Here is a 23,898-nt window from a genome sequence, read left to right as displayed (position 1 = left end):
ACATCTTCATTTTCTTTATGCATCAGAAGGTACAGTAAATGAGTAGCACAGTGGAAAGTATTTTGTGAATATGGCCATCAGTTTGACAACAGTGAATTTGATGGTTAAAGTGATGCATTGCAGAGTTTAATACTATAATTTTTATAGGCAGTCTAGTTAATCCAAACATTTGCAAGATGAAAACACTTGCCCTGGGATTACAGGTAACCTCCATCAGCTCTGTCACTGTTTCTCCCTACAGTTCATGTGCATTTTGAACACGAATATAATTTAACGGGAGGTACTGTGGTGCAGTGGTTACCATTGCTGCCTTGGGTACTTTCTGGGTGGAGTGTATATTTCCTTCCTTTCTTCATGTGGGTTTCCTCTGGGAGCTCTGGTTTCCTCCCACAGTCTAAGACATGCCGGTAGGTCAAATGGCTTCTGGGAAAATAAGCCCTGGTGTGAGTGTGTGTGTGTCTGCCCTGGACCGGCATCCTGTCTAGAGTGTACCCTGCCTTGCACCTGCTGCTCACAGGGATAGGATCTGGCTCCCCCATGACCCTGTATTGGATAAAGTGGTTAGAAAAGGGATGGATGGAGGAAAATTAAATCTGGAGTAAGAATTTTGGGGGGAGGTTAACAAAATAATTTTAATGTTTGGAATGGTGTTACCATTTGTGCAATCTGCTTATGTTTTACCAGACTCCTCTGATGTCTACATTTGTTTTTATTTGTTCAGTTTTATCCATTTAACATGTGGGAATCAACACGTACTTCTTTACATTTTAAGAACCATATGCCACGCTAACAACAAAACAGATCTTTCAAATGCAAAAAAAAAATCCTCTTGCTGTTGGAGGCAGCTTAATGAAGATCAATTACAGCTTTAGATGCACATAGAGTAGCAACAGAAATGAATAGATATTGACCATACTGTACCTACAAAGTGCTACTGTGCCCAGAGACCCCACTGCCACATACTGTAGCTTCAGAGCTTTGTCACACCTTCTTGCAGCTGAAGTCCCTGTTTGATAATTCACTTCGCGATCCCACATCTGGAAGGATGTCGGGTACTGGTTCCAGGTATTTACCCTTCCCTATTTTTTTAAACTTTGAGCAGCATCCCATACAGTCGATTTTAAATCACACTGCACTGAGGCTGTAGGGAAAGCTCAAGTTTGTTTTTGTTTTTTTCCCGAGCTGACCAAAAGTAGAATTTGATTATCCAAGAAAGAAGTTAGAGGGATTCCAATTCTCTGTGTAATTATTGTTAAAAATTAAAGAAGACTGGAAGACTTCGTTCAGACTACTCTACACTTTACAGGAACAGAGGCTTCAGCTGCTCAGAGCTGCATATAACTGCATTTTCTAGACTTGTTGGTCCAAATCAACCTTAAAAAATATTTTCACTTGATTGCAAACTGTAAAAACGTGACAAATAATACATAAGAAAATCAGTGCATATGATACCACATATCAATCATTTTTGACGCCTCCTAGCAAACCACATCTGAGTAATTATTAATGCTGTTCCCAGTTTTGGTGCATAGGTGTGAAATTCCAGTCCTTGATAAATATGTAATTCTTAATTTTGTTAATCCAAAAGACTAATGAAGAGGATGGATTAAATTGGATGAGTTGAGAGATCCCTGGTGGTAAAACATTAAGGATTTGAATTCCCTTTAATAAGCTGCTCAGGGTAGTTTCAAGCACCCTTCTTATCTTGTACGTTTTGCCTTAGCCAGTTAATATTGATTGAAATAGAAAGGAATCTCAAACAACACTTTCAACTTTCAAAATAGCTCTCTTTAAAACTGGACATCCTTTGTTTGGAATTCATTGGAATTTATAGTTTTATATGACTACAGAAAATCTTTTAACATGCTGTAAATTTGATTTCTTCTTAGGAGAACAGCCTGGCCCCTCTATCTCTGAATACATGAATTTGAAGTCTGTTTTTGTGTAGTTACATTAAGAGCATCAGTAAAGGAGAGATACTGGTAGGACTGGGCATAACTTGGATGGACAGAAAGTGCAGGGCAGCTCTGCACATAATAAAAGACTTTTAAAGAGTTTTATCCTTGACCAATGCTGAAGACACCTCCTGGTACATCCTTCTACTTAACCACTGGTCAACAAGTAACGTAAATCTCAAAACCAAGTTCTTTAATGTCCCTGCCCCCTGCGTGACCTCCGTAGTGCCCTTTCCCCTATCCTGATGGGAGGTATGGCATCTCATTGTGGTAGTTGTAGTCAGGACACACCTTCTGCACCAGGCGATAGTCTGTGCTGTAGAAGGAGATATAGATGCAGATGACTTTGAACGGCTTGGAGCAGATCCAGGAGACATGGCTCTGTGTCTGCTCCTGGAAGCAGGTCTTGGAAGGGTCGTAGTTGCAGAGTGAGGTCTTCTTGTTGCGGTCCACCTTCTCGTAGTCCACCCGGCAGTTGAAGATCTTGGAGTCCTTGGGGTGCACCACGCTCTGACGCTCCAGGTCGAACTCCACTGCCTTGACGGGGGGCACCAGGCTCACCGAGATGTTGCCCTGGCCGGTGGAGTTGTGGCGGAAGTAGACGCTGAAGGTGCCGTTGCCATGGTCCACGATCTTGCCGGTGATCAGCAGGTTGAGACGCACCGTCTTGATGTTGGAGTAGAAGTCCCCCCAGCCGAACATCTTCTTGAACTTGCCCGTCTTCACGATGGGCCGCCGCTTCACCCGGGACACCGGGTCAGGCCGGAGGTCGCTGCCCAGCATCTCCCAGAACTCCTGCTTGGAGAAGGGCAGTGGTGAGCGGTAAGGCAGCTCCAAGGAGGTGGTGTTAGCTGCTCGGCTCTTGGTGTGCAGCATCCACCGGCCCAGAGGAGACAAGCCCTGGCCACTGAGGATCCCCACCGACTTGGGGCTTTCGCCCTCTGCACCTTTCTGACTCTGGGAGGCATGTGGTTGTCCCAGAGCCAACTGCAAAAGGGAGAACATAAAGAAACATCAGTCTTACAGTGTTGATGACACTATTACTGAATTATTTTTTTGTGTTCTAGACTTGTGCTTCTCAATCTGGGATGAAAGAATCCAGAGGGAATTATCTGAGACAGTGCTTGCAGTCTCCTGCATTGCTCTGAGCTCATTTCAACATTAACACTTTGTTGCACTAGCAGTAAATCCATTGTCAGACTTCTATTACTTGAAATTGTCTGAACAAAAATACAAAGCTATCTGGTGGTACTCTTTAAAATATGACAATCCAGATAAACACACTATGATATTTTTTCCCTTGCATTACATTTTGAGACCCCAGTTAGTTAGTTTTACCTATGTTCATTGTAGAATCTCTGGTTGGTGGTCAAATACGTTTGCTCCTACGATGACGGCACAAACACAGGGGAAATGAGAGGATGAGGCTCCAGAACAGCTCAAATGACAAAGGCATGTTCCTGAGTGCAGGTTGGGTTCCATGATCCTATGATATTAGCCTCGATGCTTATGACAGGCTGGAGGAGCTAAATCATTTTCAGTCTTGCACAGAGAAGACTATGAGGAGACCTGCTATTCAGAATCCTTGAATCCAAGGCATTGACAAAGTTAACACAGCAGAGATTCTACTGATTGAACAGTGAAACACGAACAAGAACAAGAGGAACCCCTTTCACAAAGGCTTGTGGGAGTCTGGAACCAGCACCGCGAGAACGTGTCTGTTATTGAGCTCTGGGACTGTCAAGACAGACTAACAACTACTGTATGCAGTTAATGTGTGAGCCTGTTTGTACTGAGGTGATCCAACTGATTCCAGATATTCCCTTTTTGCAAAAGTCAAGTGTCTTACTTGGTCCTTCCCAAATCTAAAGTGAACAGCTTTTATGAATCAGGGCTCAACATGTTGCGTTTGTGTTGAGATGAGTCGTGCTGCATTCTGCCAAATGGTGAAAAAAAAATCCAATTAAAAACTGTTGAAACAGAAGAATTAAATTAAGCTTCTTTAGAGTCATTTCCACTTTTGCAGCATTAATGCAATCGCTGTTTTTTTTTCATTTTATACTTTAATTTTCATTTTGGATTAAAAGAACGTGGTTTACAATCACTTGGAGAGAAAAGGTTGTGAAATCATATACTATTTGTCAATGCTCAGAGAACTGGTGAGCTTTCTTCTGTGTTTCTGGAAAGCAAACAGCTCTTAAAAAGCAGTTCTGCCAGGCAAACTGTCAGATTCAGATCCTTTCTGAATTTGTTTTTTTGTAAGGAATGGTGGTAAGTCTCTGTTCATGGCTAAATTATTGTTATTGTAACAAAATCCTTTTAAACATTACTTGCTTAGTTCTTAAATTAGTCTTCTCCTGCTGGAATTCTGCAGCTGTGTTTTCAATCTGATTCCAGCCTGGAGTAAAATGAATTAGGACTAAAACTGATAATTAAAAGAGATACCTAATGCCTTACCTCCATAACTGACACAGCTTATAACTAAGCAAAGGATGAAGCAAAGGGACAACAAAAATTAATCTTTTAGAAAAATTAGCAAGGAATCACAGGCACTCAATACAACACGTAGGCTAATACATTTTGGAATAGCATTATCACATTTGGAACATTGAAAGATATCTGTCCCAATCAGTTGTTATTACTGCTTATTTCTTTTGGATTCAAGGATAGCTTTAGACCCCAGGACCATCTAAGCCAGGAGCTATAAGAAGATGAAGAAGCATTTAGAATCACCAAATTCTAAATTTTAGTAAATTAGTCTTAGATAATATGTGTGTCAACCAGTGATGCCCTAAATTTGTTTCACGCAGGAACGACAGATGAAATTACTTGTAAAATCAATGCTTAGAATAAATACTGATTTAGCTATAAAGAGGTACACCCACCAGACACCCCCATCTACATTTAAACTGACCCTCACGGTGCCAGACGAAATATTGTTGGCAGAAAGACAGACCTCGGTCAGCCGACACTGGCCAGAGCAATTCCCAAATCTGAGTGCTTCCGAAAACTGGCTGAGCCTGTGGAAGCCGGTGCAGCTTAGTATCACACAACATCACCATCATCACAACCTCACCTGGCAGGGAGGCTGCCAGAGAACAAAAGGAGTGAGGTTTAGCAGACAATCTTTCAAAATCTATCTACTGGAATACAAAACATGTTCGCTGTACTCTACACAGAGGCCCAACACATTATTCACTGTGGATTCCTATAATTTTGAACAGTGAGAGCAGCAGTCAGCATGGGGAACTGAGAGAAATGTGCAGGCAGATCTAAAGCAGGAAGATTAAAAGGAAGACAAAACCTTTCACCAACTGGTAGTGTTTTGCAGGTGTGGTCTTTCATTCAATGGACAGAACTGCAGAGACACGCCCCTCGGCCCCACCCTGGATTAGGGGCACCGGGAGCTAACAGGTTAATTATTTTCATCTTCCATGAGATCACACAGTGTGCTCCCTAAACATCCTCTGTGAGGCACAATGTGCCTTCAGACCAAAAAAATTAAAATAAAATACAGTAATTGCGTGATTCTTATTCTGTCCGCCAGGCATGTTCATTATTGAAAGTGTTGCGTTGCAGAGCTTTGCCTAAGGCAGGCCAGTCTGATTACAATGCACTGGAGAGCCCAGCGATTTCTATCCCCAGGGGACGCAGGAGCTTGCTCACACTCTCTCACTGGGCCCCCTGGTGGGGGTGCTGGCTCACATCCCCAGGAGGACCCCCAGAACATTTGTCAAAAGTGAATGACGCTGTAGGGGCGCATATTAAGATCTGTCCCACTGATTTCTGGGTAAATGCTTTAACGAGCTCATGTCATGTGTGTCTGCTCCTGCTCTCCTGGAATCTTCGTGTAGGACTCATCATATTCAAAAGAAGATTTTATTTTAAATGTGTGAGGAGCCTGTTGTCATAGCATATGGAGTTTTTTTTCACAGATATTATCAAAACCTTTCAGAGGAAACCGTCCACACTGATGTAATGAACAGAAAAATAGAACAATCACAGATTTATACTCAGGAAGCAACATCCCTTTTCTTTTATAATGGACCTGTCTGTGCCCAGATGCTAAAATTGATGTTTGTGCACCAAGCTGCCTTATCGTGGGAGAATCAGATTGTTTATTTTTTTATACGTTTCTACCTTTATTTGTTTGCCTCCACGTCTTCATCCCTCTGTGGTGTTTGGGAAGTTGACGTATGATGCACCGGAGCATGAAAAATGAAATAGGCTCTTCCAGAAAAACAACAGGAACTGATCGCACATGGGACTTTAGGGCTAGCTGAGTAAGAACTTGAGATGATTATTACAACGCCCACATCAGTCGCACACTGGAAATCAAGGGCATAAAATTGCCCCCCACACACTTACTTGATCTTTTCTGGCATTAACCCATTTGTTATAATAGAAATGCTTTATGAAGCAGCTTTCATCTCCCGGAGGAAGTCAAAGCACTTAACAGAGATTAGACAGTGATCCAGGCACAGGGTCACATTCACCTGCTAAAGGACCTGGGCAATCACATTCCATGCAAGCATTTGATTTGGCTTGTTCAGGGCTGTACTTTAAGATCACTTTTTACTTTATTAGCCATATACAATTTCTTGTATTAGGAATTCGTTTTTTCGCATACCCCAGCTTGCTCTCCATGAGACACAGACAGTTTGGGGTCAGACATTGTACGGCGCCCCTGGAGCAGTTGGGGTTAAGGGCCTTGCTCAAGGGTCCAACGGAGGAGGATTCCTCTGCTGGCCACAGGATTTGAACCGGCAACCTTCCGGCCACAGGCACAGATCCTTAGCCACAGTGCGTACAAAAGGATGGAGCACATTTCTGAAACAGAGCCTCTCACTCTGACTAAAATGTTGGAAATCTACAAGCAAGAAGAACACCTTGAACAAGGTAAAGTATGACATGCATCCATTTTCTAACAGCTTCATCCAGTACAGGGGAGCCAGAGCCTATCCTTACAAGCAACGGGCAAAAGGCAGTGTACACCCAGACTGGGACACCACTCCATCGTAGGGTACACACAGACATGCTCACACACTTACAACAGGGCCAGTTTTCTCAGAAGCCAATGAACCTACCAAGATGTGGAAAGATCTGGAAAACTGAGCAAAAACTCATGCGAACATAGGGAAAAGGTGTGGCATATTTCCATTGGACTTTGAAATATTCGCTGCCGAATCCCATTCTTCTTGTAAGGAAACCCTGTATTAAGTCAGTGATTTGGATAGAGATGTGTGGAATTGCACTGCGTGTTCCAGAACTTCTATATTTTCAACAGGATTGAGATCTCTAGATTGTAATGGACCGGGAAAGATGATGGAATGTGGTCTCATGTCCCTAAAGTCAACCATGTATTGCCAGCTGACAGGAGAATCTTGGAAACCTATTCCTTATATCTACTATATTTACATTATGGAATAGAAGACAATAGGGAAAATGTCTGTCAATTACAGTTACTCTATCGATTGTTATTTTATGGTTTCATGCATTATCTTATAGCCTTTCCCTTATTTTGCCTTTGATTTGAAATCCATGTCTTCTTTACTACAATGCAATAACCAAAAATCATATGCCTGATAATATTAACAGACTTCTCTTCAAGCGTATGCCACACTGACACCTTACAGGTACTGTATATGCAAAATACCCTAAATCACCTTTTGCATTTGTCTCTGACCTTCAAACACTGCGAAGTCCAAGGGGGAAAAGTGAAGCCCAGACATGCATCAGTTTGGAAGGCAGCTGAGGTTCCTTGTGGGTGGAATGATTTAAGTCTTCATGTGCATGCTTGAGAGGAGAACTAATTATCACTTTCAGAAAGGAAAGACGACCAAGCTCCTTGTACAATTAAGGCTTTTGATGTTTTAATTAAAAATCCCAACCAATTGTGGCACAAAGCTGTTAGATCCTAAAGCAGAGGGGAAAATGAATACAACACCTTGTTCAGTGGGGGCCAAGTGTTTGAGCTGATTCAGAAAGATGGATTTTTTCAATGAACATGGCCTAGAATAATAGAAAATTGCTGCCTGGTAATGAATTATCAGCACGTAAACTCTTTTTGCTGATACAAGCTGAATTGCCTTAGTTTCAAAGTGGGTCATTATGAGATATAAGTGTCAACACAAAGGCCTAATGAATACTAAAACGAACTGTTTGAGAACAAAGAAATTTGTGAAACACTTCCAGGCCTGCTGATCAGGATAAGCTCCATAATGTAGATGGAACCACACTTTGTCCTCCTCCATAATGACACAAGGAAGCAAGGTTACAGATGAATCATTCAGCCCATCTTGTTATCCTGTTTACTATTTGCTGATTGGTCCAAAGATCTAATTACACTATTTTTCTTCACAAACATGGTTGACAGCTTTTTCCAGGAAACCACATTACACCTGTTTTGAGTTTTGATCACCTCTCAATTTCCCTTCTGCTGAAAACTGAGGAGATGCAGTTAAATAATTCCTGATGGAATTTTGTGCATGTGTACACTAACTTTCACTTGCTTAGTATCTTCCTAGTCCTGAAGAGTATCTTCTACTATGCTTGGCAACGATGTGGTATAATTTCTATAAGACATGTCCTGGTAATGAGATATGTAAATGCTTCCTGGTAAAATGTTTTTCTTCTGTTTTAATGAATAATATATCAGGAGCTGGGAAGTAAAAGGGAATTCTCATGTTAATCTGTTCAGACGTTTGTGGTCAGGATACATCTGCCATGAGTCAGGATTGTGATGACAAATGTGCTGTTCCCGTTCATCCCAAAGATGCTGAATTGGATGTCTTTGTTGTTGTTGCCATGGCTGCGGTAACCTATGCCTGAGTACAGCCACATTCCACCTTGAATGTTCCTACTGTGTTGGCATCAGAGTGGCAGACAGCCAATATATTTGTTCTTGACCTTGCAATTTCATTACTTATTTTCCTGCGTTAGAACGTTGGGTGCGGGAAAGGTTTTGTTTCTTCATGTCTGGAGTCAGAGACAGAAATCATCCAGAACACCGTCAAGATCTCAGTCATCAGGCCTGTAGAGAGAGCTAAGCACAATTAAAAGGTGTGGTGCTGATTTTCTGGCTTTCCTTATAGTTCTGATTACTTGTTGAACTCAGAGTGAATTTTGTTTTGCAGCCAGGGAGCCCTGTCATGCTCACACAGAGATAATGCAGCACTCAGCACAAAATAGAGCAGGCACCAACACATCAGTATCTAGTACGGTAGCCTGGCCTCATGTATTACGCTGGGTTTGATACAGTCATGCAAAAGGACAGCCTTTATACCCGGGTTTCAGGTTTCTGCATTTGCCACCCAAAAGATAAGTAAAATGTAATGTCTGAAAAGCCATTGCACAGCTGGTCATCATGAAGTCCACCAGGGAAAGACATGCCCCCCGGTGGAGCACTGAGCCAGCAGGCATGGCACTAGTATTATCATTCTCCACCTCATTTCCAGTTCACCTCACAGGAATCTTTTAAGGCAGCTACCTTTGTTTGGAACATGTTGAGCCAAAGTAGTCAGAGGTGTTGTGATGCAGAATCATGCCAGCACATGTAATGCAACAACTTTCTGCTTTTACACATTCATTTATTTAAAAGTGCAGATATCACTGTAACAAAACAGACCTTTTAGTCTCCCATACATCTGATGTTTAGAACTTGCACATTGCTTATTGGTCTGTCCATAGGATGGGTAGCTTTACTTAATTTAACGATTTTTCAAAAAATGAATTATTTTCCTTTTCTAGGTTGAAAGGACTGAACCATAAAGTCACCATGACCTTAGCTCACATCTATTCTGGTTGAATTCTGTGTGCCTTTGGAATATGCACTCTTATTTGAATCAGTGCTTTAAGTTTCTGAAAAGACTTAGTACACAGAACGTCCAATTCATTGCAGCTGTGGTTAGGTTTTAGAACATGGGAAAAACAGCTTTTAAACCTACTGTGAGCCCAGACACAAGATGAGCATATTTAGAATTTTATGCCTGTGATTTCTACAAAAAGAGGACAAGCTCCTAAGAAAAAAGCACAAAGTGATTCATGACATGGCATGAAACAGTAGCCATTGCAGTCCTTGAATGTGCTAATAAAACTCTTCACATTTGCCCTTCAGCACTACCTGTTGTGGTTACATGCTGACGGCAGAAAGAATAGCCTGGTCTGTAAAAAAGGGAATTTGCTCTTTCTGTGTTTCCCAAGCCACTTTGCTTCATAATGGCAAAACTACGATTATTGATACATAAGAGACAGGTGTGGCTATAGTCATGAAATGCTGGAGACATTTGGTGAAGTGAGCTAGCAAAAAGAATGTGCTGATATGTAACACAGACACACATTATTCGTGATCACCTTGGAATGAATATGTAGACTGTGTATGTGTGTTGTGTCTGTGTAGAGATTATATTTCTCATCAGTGTTTACATCAGTGTGGACTGCTGTGCCAAGGTTAATGCAGGGCTCATCTACTCGTTAATTGTAACTCATTTGCTCAAAGCAAGCCTAGAGCTCATACTGGTAAACAACCAGTGGCTAAGAACACATCAGACCAAATGAGCATTTTGGATTGATTAGGACAAAGACGCTACCCGAGTATTTCAGCAATCCTTAATATGATATCTGAAGCTGTAGGAAATGCAAGCAGAGTCTAATCAACAACAAAGGCGATATTATTTTAATGGGCCTGACCATGAACGCCATTCAGATTTTCTCCAACTCATCTGGACCAATGTTTTCTTACATTTTGCAATTAACCTTTTTTTCTTAGATGGCTGGAAGCTGAAGAGACATGACACAGCAATGGTGCTTTACTGCGTGAGTATTGGAAGCTGTGCTGTGAGTCTTGCACCTGACGATTGTTCCAGAGTTACTTTAAAGCCTGCGTCAGTGGGGTGATGTTTAGGGGAAAGTGAGAGAGCTGTGTTGGCCATTGTATGTGTTCCCGTATTAGTGTTAATACTGTGTGTTGTACTGTTCCTTGAATATAACAGAGACAAATGTTGAGAATTTTAACTTTACACAGTGATTCCCACATCCCCTCATTATACAACCTCAGACATCTCTTTCATGTCACAGTGACATGATGGATCCTGAAGACAATGATTTTTTCTTGATGTGTCATTCACACCACTGAACTAATGTGTGACTCTGAGGCTTTGAAAATGGGACTGTGAAAAAAAAATACTGTCAATCAAATTTCATATTGCTCATGAGTTTTTGGAGGAGTATTCTAGCCACTAAAACAGTTATGTGATGTGCCTACAGTACAAAACGGGATTCAGACTTCCACCTCTAGGAGACACATACAAACACCTGGCTCTAACAGAAAGCTACACAGGCTTCCGAGTCACAGAGGTCACTGTTCTATTGTAAGTTGAGGATACATAAATCCACATAACCTCAGCGGCAATAAGCCGGATGTGCACCAATACTTGAGGTATCCTAGTCACAAAATACTAGTGGCACAGCCTGGATATGAACGGGCAATATCTGGATTGTAGAACCTAACCTAATCTCGGTCAACTTCTGTTAACCCCAGCTCCATCTGGCAGTTTAAGTAGACTTAAAGAAAACCAAAACACTACTGCAAACCAGTAAAGTGAATATTGTAGCACCAGAGAGTAGAGCTGGGGTCTTCAATCCTCTGATTCTGCAGATCTCTAATACAGTTAATCTTATAAGTCACCCTAAATCTCCTGTTATTTAAAGATCAGGACCGATCGATCAATTAAGCAATTAAGCATGAAGTTGTCCTGCATAAATTTTACTCCTTTTTATGCTTCAGCACTGATGGAATACCTAGAATGACATAATTCCAGAATGCCGAGTTGTGGCACTCAACTGGTTCCTACTAACTAACCACTGAATAAACATTATGTACATTGCATGTGGTCATGTTGTCCAGATTAAGGAAGCACATTTATGAATGAACCCCAGAAATTCAATGCTGAATGCATACATTACATTACACTGAAACTAACAACGATACATGGAGGAAGAAGCAGAAAAAAGCAGGATGGCTAGAGCACCAAGAAGAGACTGTGACATCTGTGACATCATTGTAATCACTGTAAGAGGCACGGAAGTCCCCCAACACAGAAATCTACATTGAGAAAGACAGCTTGGTGATTAAAGTCACAGCACAGTTCAGGGCAGTTTTTGAAATAAGTTTATTATGAAGGTGCTCTGGAGAACAGTGCAGGAAGACAGCAATGAGATCTCATTCATTCATCTCTAGAGGAGGCACTTGTGAGCGTGTTTTATACCACAGCCACAAACTGCCTCCTTCGATTCCATAATGGATATACTTAGCATGAAGATTCCTTAGGGAACCTGGTCAGTGTAAATAGAGACCTAAAGTTACAGCTGACAGGCAATTTGTCTTCTGAACATGAAGAAATTAAGTCTAACTAAATTCTGCCACAGGAGGATGAAGTCAGTGGGTGACTTGGGCAGAATTTTCATAACTTTGCACATTTATTTTATTTAGGAGGAACATTTACTGTATGTATCTAAATCCTGCTTATACAAATCACTAGACCAAAACAATCAGCATAAACTGACTCACTTTATACTGAAGACTTGTCTAAAATCTAAAAAAATGACCAGCAACTCAAACTGGCTTATGCTTACCATTTTCTATTCAGAAATATTTAATAAAGCTTCACTTCTCCACTAACCTTTAAATTGGAAATGGATACCTTGACACAGCATAAATTTTTAATTAAAAGCTCAAATGCTTTGCAAATTATGAAATGTTCTCCCGTTTTTTTTCTGCTCTTAGGAATAACGGCCGCACGGTCGATGATTCCTTGTTTCATTACACAATTAAAACTGGAAATTGCTGCCCTTTAGCTAATTACTGTAATGGAGAGGGGAGAAAAAAAAGTCATTTCACAAGAAACAAGCTATTGGACTTCTAATTAATAATATATGTTCGCTTGAAATCAGCTTGATTGTTATGCACAATGCGTTAAAAATTAGAATGTTATGGATCATAAAGAAATTTGAGGTTTTTTTCACCTCTGAAGGCTGTCCATCTCCTTCCATCTATCCAGTAAGGTTTATTAATTTCATCTCTCAGGTTCTTGAATGATCCCATCAAATATCTCCCCATGGCATTCACATTATACCAAGAACTTTTCAAATCGTTAATGTGTGATTCACCATCACTCTTTGTTTTAAGTAGCAGCAAATTTATTCCTGATCAGGCAGATTTCCATGCTCTGTATTTCCCTCTGTAATATCAAGCTTATAATTATGCTAGTGATCTGAGTGCTTTATCTCCACGAAAATCCTGGACTCTGTGGTTTAACCTTTTTGAACACCCAAAATATTCATCTTAGCCTGAACAAGATTCAGGCTAAGAAAGATTCAATATTTACTGGCTGTGTTTTGACCCACATAGTGGTCTGTCATCACAACAGCACTGTGCTGCCTGTGACCAGGAGCATTGATTCAATCTTTGTCTTATATTTAAAGCTTTAAGAGGGCAGAAAGATTCATCTTAAGAGACACTCAGTAGTATGCTGACTGTCCTTAGAAATTCTTACATCTCATATTTTTCATCTTAAGCTACTTTATTATTTTGAATTTATGTAGTTCAGGGTTTTATTCAAAGCCTTTTTGCCTATTTATACAGCTAGGTATTCTGCCTGAGCAATACGAATGAAGTACCTTACACAAGGGTACAACAGCAATGTCCCACAACCTTTGAGATACTACTCATATTCAGAAAATGCTTATTATATGCTTTAAAAAAAAATAAAAACAAGGACAGATCTTTTCACACTTGGCATTAAAACATGGATTTCTATTCTAAATATGAAGATACAGGAGTGACTTTTCTTTCACTGTTAATACATACTGTATGCTGCTATACACAGCTGATGCCTGGCTGACAAACAGTTGCACTGAACAGTGCTTTACCATTCAGTGGGATTAAAAGTTTTTCCTTTATTCCCTGTTATTCTCTGTTCAAAAGCTCACCACCTGTGCCCCTTACTGAGCTGTCTAATGGTACGGACTGTGTCAATGCTCTTACAGAGACTAGATTGACAGGCACACACAATAATGTTGTCAAGAAAGAGTGCATTTTTTTCCATACTGTAGGTAGGTTAGGAGAGCTGAATTTGTAAAGTTCATATAGAAAACTGAGGACTGGATTAGACTAGAAGACTGAGTCAGTCAAATGAAGAATATTTCTTAGGTTCACAGAGCAAAGAGTTGTGTCTTCAGATTGAGCCATTAAGTGTACTTTAATTCATGAAAATAGTCAAATAAAACAATCAGAAAGAAGTACCACAAGGCCTAGTGTAGTTGCTGGAATGTCATCAACATCTAGGAGATCCACTGTCCTGGAGGTTGTGGAAGTTTAGAAAAGAGCCAAACATCCTTTCTTGCATTCTTTTTATTAATTTAGTTAGCTTGAATAAATTGGATTGGAATGTAGAGGAAAAAGGGTTACAGGTTTTCCTCTGTACAGTGTCCAGTACAAGGGAAGCCTTGCAAGAAAACTCCCAAATGAAAGGAGGTTGCTTGCTCGGTGGTTGATTTGGCATTTCACCCTGCTGTTCCCGGACGGATTAGCTTCAACCACACCCTTGAGATCTCGTGCAGAGTACTGCAATAGATTTCTTTTTTTTTTGCTCAACACTCTTGACGAAGGACGATCTGCAACTTCCAAAAAGCCTCAGAAAAGCTGTAGCCTGCAGTCAGCCTCACGAGGAGCGCCACTGTGACATTGTAACCAGAGACCCAGCTTGCACTCCGGGATCTCGAGAGAGTCTGACTAGAACGCCAGTAGCACCATTCTCCCTGCTTCTCCAGACAAACTCCCAGGTGGCTTCTGGATAGATGCTGATTTACATAGATGAAAAACTATTTAAAAACAAGGCTCCACAAACATGGAAAATTGTACATGCATTGATGATATTGCAAACACAAAGTATTTTAAAATAATTTTTAAGCCTCATCATTTACTCTCTCCATGGAAGTGATGAAAGATTTAGTTGACTTTTTAGTCACTCCAAGCTAATAGTGTAAGAACCACTTTAACACAAAGCATGACGTGAACTTTGTGCATATTTTGTGCCTTGTTTGTATATATAAATGATTTAATCACTCAGGGATGCACAATGGTAGACTTGTTAGGCCAGACAGCAGTAGTAGCACTCCATTTGTATTAAGTGGTCAGACTGAATAGCAAAATCAATTAGTGGACTGAAATCAGGAAAGCTGGGGAAATTAATGATGATTTATCTCACATTAAAGCAGGGGTGAGATAACTCTGGTCTTTTATGGTTATAGAATAATAGATATTTTACCCTTTTTAAATTATCAAAGACTTTTGACCAGAAAAAAAGATTAAATCAGTTAATTCTTAAATTAAAATTATTAAATCACTTAGGAAATTAAAAGGTCACCTGAAATGACAACTAGGAAACACTGTGTGTCCTGTAACTTTGGACTGAGCATCAAATGGCCTGGTTTAGCTGAATGGTCTCACTGGTTGTATGTGCCCGAAGGACCATAAATTGTCAACTTTGTATTTACTATACTACTACAGTATGATATGGTGTGGTTTGTTGTTCCAGTACTGTATGAAAGAGACTAATGTAATGAAGGTCAAATCAGGTAAAGTAAAAGTGTCAGGTAGCCTATATTTATGATGCTTTCATTTCTTAAGTCTTCTCTTGCACCCTTTTCCTGATCTTCTCATTTTAGAAATAACTATAGCTTCCTTTTCAACACGTGCAGTCAAACTCTGCTGGAAACGAACACATCCCTTAATGATGGAACAAATCCTGAGTTCAGTCTTTACTCCGAGCACAGTCTTTATAGAGAGCCCTGTTTATATTAAGCGGTCTTAATCAAAAGCAGAATCTATAAGCTCAATATGAGCTGAGCACAATTTACACTGAACATAATCTTTATCAAGACCAGTCTTTATCCTGAGTACAACCAATGTTCTGAACACACTGTTTATCACAAATGCAGAGATCAAAACAGCAACATACAGTATAAGGACTGTATACACCAAAAAATTCTAAAAAGAATGCATTTTTAAATAAAATACTAATCCTGCAAAGACGTTTTCATCTGACCCACAGAATAGATTAGTTTGTACTGTTGTGATCGTGTGACTCCAAGTACACAGGAACACTTTGAGAAAGGATTAGAGAATTACATTTGTGCCCAATTAACTGGAGCAACCTGAGTGAACAACAGACTTCCAAGAATTTTCCAAATCTGAATCCCCAGGTGTGTGGTATACGGAAAGAAGCAAAAAAAAAATTTGGGACTTTAACTTTGTTTTAAAACTCAATAACCGAAAGGTACACAACATTTTTTTTAATCTACAAAATTACAGAATGCTTATAGCCTACTTTATGACTGAAGCAGCGACACAGGATTCCTCTTTAATCTGCTCCCTGGCCAGCAACAGCCAGGGTGTTCATCACACACAAGGATATGAGGCATTTTTGACCAGCCGTAAAGATAAATCTATCTTTGTATAGCTTGAGATCTGCACAAAACCGTTAAAATCAATTCATGGGAATCCAACGCACACTTAATAAAAATCTCCACCGGGTGGTGCAGATATTTTCTGCCATACCGCCACCCTGCTTCCTTCCTTTTCAGTCTTACATGGGAAATGTGCTTTGCTGGCAGGTAGAGGAAATACAGGTAACACAATACTCCACACATTGCAATACATCTGACAACATGAAGAACTAAGGGTGGCGTGGTGAAGCAGTCTTTAGCATTGCTGCCTTGCACTTCTGGGGCCCTGGGTTCCATATTGGACATGGGGTGCCATCTGTGTGGAGTCTGTATGTTGTCCCTGTGTTCACACGGGTTTCCTCTGGGTTTGCTCACTCTCCAATTCACTAGTCAGGAAAGATACAGTAGGATTACAGCGTTACTATCAAGGTTCACAAGTCATGACCAACATAATCAAACACAATCCATAATGTCGTGGCAGGGCCAGATGGAATACCTGTAGTTTAGTCAATTTATTTCTGTGCTACAGCTGAGAATGAGAACCAGCAGGCTTCCAAAGGTTGTTCCTCTCAAAGGTATTTTTGTAAGCTTATTCCTACAGAGTGAAATCCGCCTCATATTCTTGAAAAAATAACCACAAAGGATTTAAGAAACCCAGGAAGAAACAATATATAAAATGATTATTTTTCACTCACACACTGCCTTAATGTTTTCACTGGTTATTTGTGCAAAAGACTCTACGTTTGTTAGGAACAGTATATCCCATGCACATCTCTCACTATTATGTACTGTACATGCAAGTAGATTATAGAAATAATCTGGATCTGTGCTGATCTGTGTAGGCAGCTGGTGAGATGCCCAGCTGTTGTGGGCACATTCCAGTTGGTCAGGTCTCATTTTATCTAATTTTGGCAACTGCCCAGGGAGTTCACCATGTGACCAAAGCCACATGGGCTGATGACGAAGAATAATTTAATTAAAATAAAAAATTCAGATTCCCACTCCCAATAATGCTGTTCTCAATATACTCAATATCATTCAAGACAGGAGACCAGCCCTGATTCTTACGACCAAACACACATTTTAAAGGAATTTAAGGACAAGTTAAAAAAGTAATAACAATTTTCAATATTGGCCATACAGAGAAAATTAAATTTTCATATACTGTATATTGGTTTTGATATCAGCTTACATGTAAATAATGAAACACCGAATGGATTTAAAGTTGAATACAAATTATTTTCAATTGCATCTGCCCATTACACCACAAAACACATACCTATGAAATATATAACTAGTTTGCAACCCTGCTCAGCTCCATTCCTTTGTTGTAATCAATGATTCTTTACCAGACATTGCTCAATACTTAAAGGACAGTATTTGCACTCTGCTCTGTGCAGCAGAGGCATTGCACATCTTGTATGCATGTCCTTTATTTGTTTTGTCATTTTATTGTATTTTCTATTATGTATTGGAATGACTTAAAGTTATATAGTGTAACCAGTACCCTCTTAGCCAGGAATGCTGTGGCTTTGGCCTCAGCTGCCTGTTTTATCAGAACTACAGTACGTACTGTACAGTAGATGCAAAACACTTCCTGTCTCTGGGAAGCACATGAAATTCACCTTTTGCACTCAGAGGCTTTACAGCCATGTGATGCTAATTTCCCTCCCTACAGCAATTCTTCATGGCCAATTACTGAAAAGACGTGACAATTCAAACACAGTATTATAATATTCTTCAGAAAGTTGAAGGATAGGTAGTGCCAGACAGTTGGAAAATACAGTACATCAGCAGAGTGTCTAATACCGCAGCAAGTCATAGGTGCAATAAAGGAGAGCTAGACTTGCATAAAGGTTATTAAGATCAGCACAGGATGAGCACTTTTTTGCTCTGTCATAATTTGCTTGTACAGTCCATATTATCTGTTGGCAAAAAAATGGCATGTTAAAAATCCTTTCTTTTCTGTTAATCTAACATTACTAATAATACTTAAATATCATATTAATTGCTGTGAGATTAATCATTGTCAGAAGCCTAATGCATTATCCATGAATTTTCAAAATCAAGTCCATATCACACTGTTAAGCTTCTTAACACATGTCTGCAGTGTAAATACACCAAAGGATTAATGAGCAAGCATGCTTTAAATAAATAATTACCAGATTAATCTGTTTTACACAGTCATGAGTAATTCAGATAAGCAAGACGTACGTGCCAATAATTCCTTTCGTGCATGGTAATTAGTCACTTACGGTACGATAACTTGTGGAACTGTTAATAATAAAATAATAGGACCAAATACGTTACATAGTGTAGTAGTTAAGGTAAATTGCAGATTTTTCCTCAAAGTATCCGGGCACCTATAATATATACTGTATACAGTATAGCTGTAGGTCTACCGTATTAAATGGAGTGCCCCCTGTCGCACAGGGACACTCCCGTGACAGTGACAGACCTGAGCGTTCACCGACACAGAAGCGTCGTGCATCGGCCTAAGCGTTACACATTTATTGGAACTGGAGAATAAAGTTCCTAAATTCGCTGATTTAGCAATTGGGTGAACTTCTGAAGATACAAATAACCCTTAAACTAATTTAAGACTCAAATTCAAACCCCAAGGAAGAATCTCGGCCAGTTTTTGGACCGAGTTCTATACATGCAGGTTTAATAGGCATCTTCCATCATCAATGTAAGACGGAATCTTAGTTAAGCTTCAGTGCACATTCTGCAGTTAAATACTGTTGCTTTAGCGTTCTATGGAACCGTGGTTGTAGTAAAACGGTCAGTACAGAATAGCGACTAAGCCCCACTTGAAAAGTACTTTCCCCCGGTTCCGACAGGCACGCTGAGTGAATTTGCAACGGGTGGTCACTTGCAGGTAGCCTCTCTGGCCCTGGAGGGCCCGACGTTTCCCCTCTCATTCTCACGCGTTTGGTGCCGCAGTGCCGGAACTCCCCGTGGCTGAGCGCTCCTGCGCCGGAGAGTGGAGCCCGGCCCCGCGCAGAGGGTGAGGTGGTGGTGGGTATTTCCCAGGGCACACAGCACGGAAACATTTAAACCATTTTAATGCAGACTCGGTAACACTTCAGTAAAGAGACGGTAAATTGATGTACAGTATAAACCCTTTACACGTGAGCCGACCATTCATACAGTGTGAATAAACTGGTAGCGAACGACCCTTACTAATTCTTACTTTCCATGGAAAGTAACTGAAGTCAAATATTTGTCATTTAAATCAACGTTTTATCAATGGCAACGTCTTAGTTAACTGTCAGCCTAGTTTTCAAACGTCGAAAACTAGTAATTAAACCATAAGATATAGGAATATGAGCATGTCTTTCAGTAGAGCCACAGAAGAACGGGATTAGTTACCAACTAAAATGTTTAACTCGGAAACTGAAACAGTCCAAATATTTTTGGAAAAATAAAAATGACTTTGAAATGAAAACATTTAAAAAGATTTCATATATTATCTTTTATGGGGTTTGACGTTATTGAGGTGAAATAAACGAATACAACGGAAGCGTCAATTTGAATATACAAGCGCACATTATTCATGAATTCTGTAGTTTATGTGTTCATTCATTTTATTCAAATCACGATAAAAGGAACAGGCTCTTTCTATTGTTCCTACTGTACGCAGTAGAATACGTTGTTGTATATAATTTCACAAACAACACATTATAAAAAAATAAAATCTGTAGCTCAATGAGCAGATCAACTTTGTACTTTATGCTTCTTCTGAGTCTCTCGTTTTATTGAAAAAGTTGTATAGTCGAAAAAAGTAAAAGCACATTAAGATCAGAAGGAACTAAACCGTAGCCCAACGGGATAGCATTTTAAATAGCGAAACTCTAAATAACTAGTTAATAGCATCTTTTATAGTTCTTGAAAATTGAAATCATACATTAATTAGTGTGGGTGAGAAGCTATTTTTTCCAAGGGCGATGTCACCTACTGTAACTCGTGGGCTAATTTAACTATAACACGTTGTGAACCTAATTGCACAGCATTTTATTTTTACGTTTGCTCATTACAAATAAAAATATAATCATTTTTCATCGGGTGCATGGCAGATATTCCATCTAATCGGTGCAAGTTTGTGTAATTGGCGGTACCGATCGGATGCGTTTGTGCTCTAGCATTTCAGTACTATTGGTTTAGGTTTTGAAAACTGCATTTTTAGAAAACGAAGGCCTCACAACTCTTACATTTATTTTTAAATTAAAAAACGGATTCAATTCATTTCGGAATGGGTGGTACAGAACTCCAAATGCAGTGAACCAGCTAAAGATGTTTTGAGGTATAGGATATTTCTTTATAGCAATTAATTTCAAACAATTGTTCAGATTGTTTCTTTAGCCTAATAAAGTGAACGCAGACGTTCCCAAACAAGTTGACAGTAATTAAAGCTCTCTGCGTAATTATTAGGAATTCAGCCTCTAGAACAGCTGCTAGATGCTGTATCGTGAACAAAATAAATAAAATAAAAAGCCGTACAGATGAGGATAAATCCCGATACAATTCCAGCGGTTTATTACTGGTACGAATTGCAACAGCTCCGTCTATCAGTTTTATTGTTAATCCACAGCAGACACGCCGCGGAAAATGCGATGCCAGAGTTATGAGGGTTATAAAAGAACAGGGCATGGATTTTTACAGCGTGGCTATTAACACCCAACAGCTTAGATATGCATGTATAATTTTAATTACTTGCATACTTCATCTATATGTAAGATGTCCATACACTAACAAGGGATTTCTGTTTTAAGCTCAGAAGCACCCCCTCCTCCACCTGTTATTAAATATAATTTAGCGGATAAAAGTTTAAATGAAAATAAAACCATTAACAACATTTAATTAAAAACAAGCTGAAGGCACCTGCAAGCGCTCTAACTGCAAAGGCAGGGAGCAAGCCTTCACGATGCATATTCCGTTAGCCCTAAAACAAACTTCACCGTAAAATTATCATCAGAAACTTTTGCCTCCACAATTATGCAGTAAACAAAACATTCACTGAGTCATTTTTAAAATGAGTTTCCCCTTAAACATCCACTATTCTGAGTCCTCTAAACCGGTTAATATGCGTGAAAGTCACTATCAAGCCTCAAATATTCGTGAAAAGCAAATTAATCCTCCGTGAGCAGTTTAGAGTTTTTTTCCCCCCGATTACTTACAAAGTTCGCGCTCGTAACGCCAGACACGATAACTTCACCATTATTCATTGTTTTACCAGTTTAGAAGCAATTTTGAATGAGGACTACGATCAGCTCAGGACGTGCGCAGCAGCGATGAATCACAAGTTAGCGAGTAACACGCAGAGCGGCTTCGCTGTAGAGCGCTGCACAACTTAGAGACAAGAAACCTGGCAGCAAATGCCTATTACTTGCCTATTACTTCTAGCCCCACAATAGTTTTCTTTAACGCTTTACAGCCAGCGCGTTTCAGACTCTGATGATGAAGGCAAGAGAGTATGAGCTGTAACTTGAACGGCGCTGAACCCTCGCTTACCAAACAAGCAGTCCCATTGATGAGCAGCAAGACCAGCCAGCGGATAGAGCGCATCTTCACAGCGTGTCGTCTCTCAGCTCCCGTGCTCAAAGCCTAGTCTTCATTCAGGAAGACTGAAATCCTCCTCTACGATAACTCCTCATTCTACAGCAGGGTCCCATATCCAAAAGCCGTTGGAAATGTCGTTAATACAGACGTGCAGCCCTCTAACAGTTCCTGCTTTCTGTGAACCGAAACGAATCTTGGGGATCCATAGGTAGATGGAAAAAAAAAAGATTCCACGAGACAACGATAAGAAAAGCCTTGCAGAATCGCCAGTGTCCTCGCAGGATGAGTCTAGAGTGCGCACACATTCATTACAGCCAGCACACTGACAAGCCTAGAGACTGGCATTCCCGTTAAGATCTCTCGTCCCCTCTTTCTCTCTCCTCTCTCTCCCCACCTCCCCCTCTCTCCCCCTGTATCTCAGTGTTACTACCTAATGACTACCGCAGCTGCTACCTGGTGGAAAACAGACTGCTCGCATTAGAGCAACACCATCTCACATCTGTGAAAATAATTGCTGTTACTCCCGAAATGCAGACTGAAGCCGGTTCTAACGTGAACAGTAACCCCGTCTTTCAGAATTTAGAATTTAGAGGATGAAAGCAAAACAGAAAAGAACTGGAGGGAAAGCCCAGCTTTGAAATCCTGGATAAAGAGCGAACATCTAATTCTTCTACAAGCCGGCGTGGATGCGAACCACGCCAGTACTTGAGTTGCAGAATCGTGTCGCCTTTTTTTTTTGGTCTTGTGAAAAGTGAAATCGGTTCGGCACCGCTGTCTGAGTGTCGCCTGTGTAGAAACCACGGGAGAGATCAGGTTCCCACAGTGCCAGCTCTAGTGAAGCATCCTTGAAACTAGACAGGTTGAGACCCATTCGCTCTAAAAAAACTTCGTGATGTATTGACGCGCGGCCACAATGTGGAAGTCGAGAAAGAGGTCCGCACCGTCTTGCTCAAGATTTTCCGGGGTAAACTCAAAAGCAACATTTCAAAGGTTTTTGAAAAATAGTCTGTTGTGACTGCCTGTCTGTTGCTTAGACGAACGATTGTGCACTGACTTACTGTCCATATCGTTAAAATTCAAGAGAGGGGAAGACGTGGTAAAAGGTGTTCGCTTGCATTCGGAGCACCTCCAGGATGTCTAATCTTTTATCCCAAAGGATAGGGTAAAGTTCAGGACACACTACCACATTTACAGTTTTATATTTGGATGACACTTTTGTCCAGTAAGTTTTACAGTACTTTTACACCCCTTTATAAGGCTGGCTATTTCCCCGGAGCATTCTTGGTACTCTACTCAAGAGGGTACAACAGAAGTGCTCATCTGGAATTCGAACTCAGCAGCCACTTTTACTTACGAGGGCAAAACCTTACCCATTGCTGCCATAGCTGCTAATGATAATTACAATGATTATTCATACCCACGAAAAAGAAAACGAAGAAAATCGTGCGGTATCTATGGAACACAGGCATCCGATTCCCCAAGAAAAAAAAGTCTAAAAAAAGTCAGGGATTGTGGGGTGAATCGGGGACAAACAGGTGGGTGTTGCCAGTCGGTCCACTGTACCCCTCCTACAGTATGTGTTAGGGGCTTTGAGATCCATTGAAATGCTAAGCGTTATACAAAAGGAATTCAAGGGCGACAGCCCAGATGAGCTATTGCTACTGATGCGCTTGCTACCGCAAGGCTACTGCTACTCCCGTTGCTACACCGAAATTACTGCCGTACCAACTAGCAATGCTATTGCCACTACTGCGACTGGACAGTATTACACGTGTGGCTAATACAACTAATACCCGAATGTGGATGAGAGAAGTAATGCCCCATCATTTGTTACACCGTGCTGCCGCCGTGTGGAGCTGAAGTCTTAGTCCTTTTT

The 23,898-nt window shown here is 40.4% G+C and overlaps 1 protein-coding gene across 1 annotated transcript; it reads right to left on the bottom strand.

Annotated features, from left to right (window-relative positions):
• Positions 1 to 2,161: 2,161 nt before the first annotated feature.
• On the bottom strand, positions 2,162 to 22,201 carry LOC148814566 (neurexophilin-1). Its single transcript, XM_088906385.1, has 2 exons — positions 21,975 to 22,201; positions 2,162 to 2,942 (listed from the first exon to the last, which is right to left on the bottom strand). Exons 1-2 carry the CDS (start codon positions 22,026 to 22,028, stop codon positions 2,193 to 2,195), a joined length of 804 nt encoding a protein of 267 aa, XP_088762511.1. The 5' UTR covers positions 22,029 to 22,201; the 3' UTR covers positions 2,162 to 2,192.
• Positions 22,202 to 23,898: the final 1,697 nt, after the last annotated feature.

The sequence above is a fragment of the Atractosteus spatula genome, chromosome 26, assembly GCF_055471065.1.
Source record: "Atractosteus spatula isolate fAtrSpa1 chromosome 26, fAtrSpa1.hap1, whole genome shotgun sequence".
Taxonomy (NCBI): Eukaryota; Metazoa; Chordata; class Actinopteri; order Semionotiformes; family Lepisosteidae; genus Atractosteus; species Atractosteus spatula.
The sequence above is the reverse complement of the archived record's forward strand: the minus strand, read 5'-3'. Positions and strand labels throughout refer to the sequence as shown.